The sequence below is a fragment of the Tupaia chinensis genome, unplaced genomic scaffold (assembly GCF_000334495.1).
Source record: "Tupaia chinensis unplaced genomic scaffold, TupChi_1.0 Scaffold000161_1, whole genome shotgun sequence".
Classification (NCBI taxonomy): Eukaryota; Metazoa; Chordata; class Mammalia; order Scandentia; family Tupaiidae; genus Tupaia; species Tupaia belangeri.
This window is the reverse complement of record NW_006159632.1, coordinates 3,407,314-3,408,937: the sequence shown is the minus strand read 5'-3', so window position 1 is coordinate 3,408,937 and position 1,624 is coordinate 3,407,314. Positions and strand designations below refer to the sequence as shown.

Genomic DNA, 1,624 nt, shown 5'->3' with positions numbered 1-1,624 from the left:
GGGGGGGGGGACGGGACACTGAGTCAGCGTCACACCAGCAGTTGGCCTGTCTCAGTGTGCTGTCACTCCAACCTGCTGAGTCTGTGTGACCTGCCATTGCAGTCACCCCCTATGACGAATGGGCATGCATCCCAGGACACTAATTAAAGATGATCCCATCTCTGTCACTTTAACGGAAAGGCCTGAATGAGGGAATTAGCATTTGCTTAATTGTTCAGACTGCTCAATGCTGAAATAAAACAAAACAATTAAAATCACTAAAAGAAGAGATTTGACTCAGGGCATCTTGGAACACGCTGACCATATATCTACATAATTAGATTAAAACGGGACAACAATTACGAGGAACTGAGAGGACCGTGTGTTCATGACACAGCGCCGTCCGAGATCGATGTCCCTGCAAGGTCAGAGTCCCACAGGTGCACAGCGGGGATATTCATAAGCTCCCCACACGGCACTCACATAAAGTTCAGCAAAAATAAGCCTGTCTCTCCAGGTACCGTCACGCTAGTCACGTGTGTGCAGCTCAGACGCGGACAACGGGCAGGATCTGTTTTTCTTCAACAAAATTCCTGGCACAAATGAGAGAGTGAGGAGGCTATAAACAGAAAGTTAGATTTTGCATTCTGACGTGAGAAAGGAGAAATGGAATGGTTAGAAAGGAGATATGTTATGAAAAGGAACCAGGCGAAGCTTCCTCAGGCTGACATGGGGGGGGCAGGCCGCACTGTACCCTGGAATGGCTCACCCCACCCCCAACATTATAATGCAGACGTTTCTCTGAGGCCAAGGTCTGGAGTCTGCACTCACTGTTTGCCATCTACAAACTAAAATGCTGTTATTGAGGTTTTTTTTTTTTTTTTTTTTTTCACGTGCGCTCGCCAGGCAGACAGAGAGAGACAGAGAGATCCCCAGGGGGGATGGCCATGCCGCAATTCCGTCTCCTCCGTTCTCCTCTCGGGATCTTGGGCACGCACGCACACGCACCCGGCGTGAGTTTTAAGCCACCGGGTCCGGGATGCGAAGCACAGTCGACTACATGGGAGTCCAGCAACATAGCTATTATGCTAACTGCTGGTCCCAAAATGCCATTATTAACAGGGTCGTTCAATACCAAATCAGCACCGAGTCGGTTCTAATGATGGGACGTGCGTTTCCAAGCCAGGTCAGGATGCCATCGGTCTCTGGGCATAGGTCATTCTAGTCGGCCCACATTCCGGCAGACACTCTGCCACATGGTTAAACACGTGAGCAGTCCATCCCCCTTTCTGGAATCTATTTACATAAATGGACAAAAGTCACCTAAAGGGAGAAAAGGGAAACATCTTACATAAATCCCGCTCCATCTGGACTGCCAGTCTTGTGTTCTTACCCAGATCCCGCTCCATCTGGACTGCCAGTCTTGTGTTGGAGTTGTCCACTCGCCTTGTACTAAAAGGGCCACAAAAAGGTAGAAGGCTATGGTCAGACCCTTGGAGAAGGGAGAAGGGAGGTGTTGACAGACCCAGGGGCATGAAAAGGAGGCCTAAGGCTCCCAGGAGGAGGCAGCTACTCCCAGCTGGGAGTACAAAGCTACAGGAAGAGAGGGGCCCCCGCAGACAGAGGGGCACCCTAGAAGCATGTG

The 1,624-nt window shown here is 50.4% G+C and overlaps 1 protein-coding gene across 1 annotated transcript in view; it reads right to left on the bottom strand.

Moving 5' to 3' along the window:
- The window catches only part of PCNX2 (pecanex 2), a 215,259-nt gene that overhangs the window by 48,987 nt on the left and 164,648 nt on the right, over nucleotides 1-1,624 (bottom strand). The window contains exon 26 of the mRNA XM_006146000.3: nucleotides 1,373-1,431. Coding sequence (XP_006146062.1) covers nucleotides 1,373-1,431 — 59 coding nt within the window. The remainder of the gene's footprint in view (nucleotides 1-1,372; nucleotides 1,432-1,624) is intronic.